Raw genomic sequence first — 3980 nt, 5'->3', positions numbered from 1 at the left:
TTTTTTTTTTTTTTTAATGCCTCTGAGTCACTGGGAGCGAGGGGATGGAGGAACAAAAAGGCCCCATTAACGTCAGCAGAATGCAGGGAATGACTCAAAAAGTGAGATCCATAAAAATTGGATGTTGTGGGAGTGCAAATGCTCGGGATGTGCTTCCAGAAGTGCTGGATGGGGCAGGCAGAACAGGGATGGGAGCTGGGATTTGCTTCCAAGCCAGGACTCCAGGGGTGTCTGTGGCTCCATGGAAGTGCAGCACCCAGGATTGAATTTAGCAGGACTTTTTTTGTCTTCCAGAATCTTCCATCTTCCCAAATTTCCTCCTGGTGGTGGGTGGGGGCTCAAAGAATCCCCGAATTCCCCCCACCGGTTTCTTTTATCCATTTCTCTCTTCCAGAACAGTATAAAGGATGTTCAGGGAGGGGAAATAACTTGCAATGAAAACAAGAGGTTCTGACCCAACAAAATTCAGGTCAAACAATTCATAAGTGAGGAGAAAAAGGCGAAGAAATCTGGGAAAAACATCCCAGGAGCTGGAAGTGCTGCTAAGGGTTTAAATCCCAGGGGAAGGCAGGAAATGCAACGTTTCTCTTGAGGTTTTGGGGGTGTTCAAGGTTTTTATGTGCCCTTGGCCGTGTCATTGTCACCACGGTGGGTCATGGCCACCTCTCCCAGCAGGAGGAGGTTTGGGCTCCACATCCAAAGGTCCCCTTGGAGGAAGCACCAGGCAGTGGGGCCAGTGTGGGATCACTGTTTCCAGCCTTTCCTCTCCCTCTTTGTCTCATTCCTTTGGGGAAGGGGCTCTTTTCCTTCCTGGCTGGGAGATGTCGGCACCACCTGGGCCGTGCTCGGATCCGGGCGGGAATGTGGAGCTGTGTCCTGACAATGCCCAAAGATCCCACAGCCCCCCTCCTCTCCAGCCCCTCCTTGCCTTCAAAAGCCTTCCCTGGCTGGGCCAGGAAATAGGATGTTTGTCCAACCCGGAATTCCAGCGCACCCACTCCGAGCCAGGAAACCCCAGGGAGTGAGGGATGCGGAGCAGCAGCACGTGGGGGGAAAATAAATAAGGGAATAACAAAGCATGTCCCGTTTGGGACTATCTCCTGGATGGCAGAGGATTCAGGATGAGAGATTTCATCCTCCTGGATAGAAAATTAGGCTGATTTTCAATGATTTTCCATCATAAATCATGGAATCCCGGAATGGTTTGGCTTGGGAGGGACATTAAAGCTCTTGTTGTTCAACCTCCTGCCGCAGGCAGGGACACCTTCCACTAGCCCAGCTTTCTCCAAGTCCTTTCCAACCTGGCCTGGAACATTCCAGGGATGGAGCAGCTTTTCTGAGCAACCTGCACCAGTGCAAGGTGGCGTTGCCTGTGAATCCATGGATTTTGCTGGGAAGAATTCCCAAGTGCAGCCCATCAGCAGCCAGGTTTGCAGCACAAGGTTGGAGCATCGCCCTTGGCACGTTGGATTTTTGTTGGCTTTCTTCTTCCTGGCAGCCCTGAGTTCACCTGGTGGCCTTTCCACATCCTTTGGGAGCAGCTGGATGATGGGAAGATCTTTCCATGTCAGAGCCATGGGCTGCCAGCAGAAACCAAAGGGATCCTGCTGCTTCCCCCATCCCCTGGATCCTTGGAAGCCCCATGAGATGTGTCTGTCTGCTCTCTTTGGAGGGAAGGTTTTGGTGGATACAGAGGAGAAAAATAAGTGGAATAGAGAATAAAATGAAAGGAAAAATAAAGCTGGAATCTGCTTGGGAACTCGAAGTTTTCATCCAGAATGGAAGCATCACCCAAATGGGATATTGCAGTGGGAAAATGGGGATTTGCTTCCCAACCAGAATATCCTTCCAGGTGTTTATTTGTAGGAAATGCCTCCTGCAGCCCAGGGGGCTCCAGAGGGAGAGGGATTTGGGCAGCCCGGGGTGGACAGATCCCAGCAGCACCTGGAGGTGTGAATGGGAGGGATGGTTCCCAAAAACCTCTGCCAAAGGAGCAGCCACTGGGATGATGTTTGGGAAGTGGATTTTCCTGCCTGCTCCCACACCAAGGACCTTATTTCAGCCATGGGGCAAAACCCCAGCGGGAGCAGAACCAGGAGAGGGGAAAAGGACACTGGGATTTTTAGTGTTCAACCCCAAATCCCCCTCAGCCAAAACTGTGCCATGAGCACCAAACTGTCCCCTCAGCACCAAACTGTGCCATGGACACCAAACTGTCCCATCAACACAGAACTGTCCCATGGACACCCAACTGTGCCATGGACACCAAACTGTGCCATGAGCATCAAACTGTCCCATCAACACAGAACTGTCCCATGGACACCCAACTGTCCCATGGACACCAAACTGTGCCATGAACAAGAAACTGTGCCATCAACTGCTGGGATCAGTTTGGAAAAGATTCCCAGCACTTGCTTGGACCTCAGGCTGCATTTTTTCAGAGCAGAAAGGTCTCCAGCCCAAACCAATCTCTCTGCTCTCCTTTTTGGGTTAAATCCTCAAGGATTTCAAGGCTGGGTTGGACGGGGCTCGGAGCAGTTGGGTCTGGTGGAAGGTGTTGGAATGGGATGAGTTTTGAGGTCTCTCCCAGCCCAGACCCTGGGACCTTCTGCTGCTCCTCACTGTCCCTTTTGCCCCACAGCCAGGAGGTCCCTGCTTCACCAGGGTCACCTGCGTGTCCTTGGGATCCCTGCTTTGACAGGACCAGCTCGTGGCTTCTTGGGATTCTTGGTCCATCGGGATCATCTGGTGGATCCTTGGGATCCCTCATCTACCAGGATTAGCTGGTGTGTCCTTAGGATCCCTGGTTTGACAGGATGATCTGGTGGATTCTTGGGATCCCTGATTTACCTGGATCAGCTGGTTGATCCTTAGGATCCCTGATCCACCTGGATCAGCTGGTTGGTCCTTGGGATCCCTGACCCATCTGAATCAGCTGATTGATCCTTGGGATCCCTGATCCACCCGGATCAGCTGGTGGCTTCTTGGGATTCTTGGTCCACCAGGATCAGCGGGTGTGTCCTTAGGATCCCTGCTCTGCCAGGATCAGGCTCTTGGGATCCCTGGTGGATCCCTGGTTTTCCAGGTCAGCCCCCATGGGCAGCCCTGTTCCAAACAAGCTGAGGCAGCTGAACGTGGCACATCCTGGCTCCCTGACGCTCCCTCCTGCCTGAGTGCTCCCATCCTACCCCCATTCCTGCTCCCACGTGGTTCCAGGCCAATCCATTTCCGAGCCATCGCCTTAGGAGCCGTAATTCCTTTGTCGTGTGCACACGGAGCGGCAGCGCCGCGTCCCAGCCGGGCAGAGCCCGCTCCAGAGGAGAGCAGCTGGAATTCTGCAGCAGCACAGGGGCTTTCCACGCCTTTTGTGAGCCCTCCCTGGCACCGGGGGGGGGGACATTTGTGATTTTCCGGGGGTGCCACGTCGGCCAAACCTTGCCAGGTAACCCCTTACGGCGGCACGGCTCGGGAGCGGGATCGGAGCCGGGGGAGGGATTTTGGGAATGCTGATCCCGCCGTGTTCCCCCAGATGTCATGGCGCCCGCAGTACCGCAGCTCCAAGTTCCGGAACGTGTACGGGAAGGTGGCGAGCCGGGAGCACTGCTTCGACGGCGTGCCCATCACCAAGAACGTACACGACAACCACTTCTGCGCCGTCAACGCCCGATTCCTCGCCATCGTCACCGAGAGCGCCGGCGGCGGCTCCTTCCTCGTCATCCCCCTCGAGCAGGTCAGCACGGGCCCTGCAGGGCACTCCCACCCGCAGCTGCTCCGTCCTTATCCCTATCCCCATCTCCATCCCCATCCCCATCTCCATCCCCATCCCCATCTCCGTCCCCATCTCCATCTCTGTCTCCATCCCCATTCCCATTTCCTTCTCCATCTCCATGTCCATCCCTATCCTGATGCCCATCTCCATCCCCATCTCTGTCTCTGTCCCCATCCCCATGTCCATCCCCATCCATCTCTATCCCCATCCC

The 3980-nt window shown here is 54.7% G+C and overlaps 1 protein-coding gene across 1 annotated transcript in view; it reads left to right on the top strand.

The window, feature by feature from the left end:
• LOC108510441 (coronin-2B-like) overlaps positions 1 to 3730 on the top strand; it is a gene marked incomplete at its 3' end in the record, with an annotated part of 7623 nt that extends 3893 nt beyond the window's left edge. Inside the window, exon 2 of the mRNA XM_017840120.1 lies at positions 3530 to 3730. Within this exon, the coding sequence (XP_017695609.1) occupies positions 3530 to 3730 (201 nt within the window). The remainder of the gene's footprint in view (positions 1 to 3529) is intronic.
• Positions 3731 to 3980: the final 250 nt, after the last annotated feature.

Source organism: Lepidothrix coronata, unplaced genomic scaffold (genome assembly GCF_001604755.1).
Source record: "Lepidothrix coronata isolate B3197 unplaced genomic scaffold, Lepidothrix_coronata-1.0 Scaffold899, whole genome shotgun sequence".
Taxonomy (NCBI): domain Eukaryota; kingdom Metazoa; phylum Chordata; class Aves; order Passeriformes; family Pipridae; genus Lepidothrix; species Lepidothrix coronata.
This window is presented reverse-complemented; position numbering and strand designations above follow the sequence as displayed.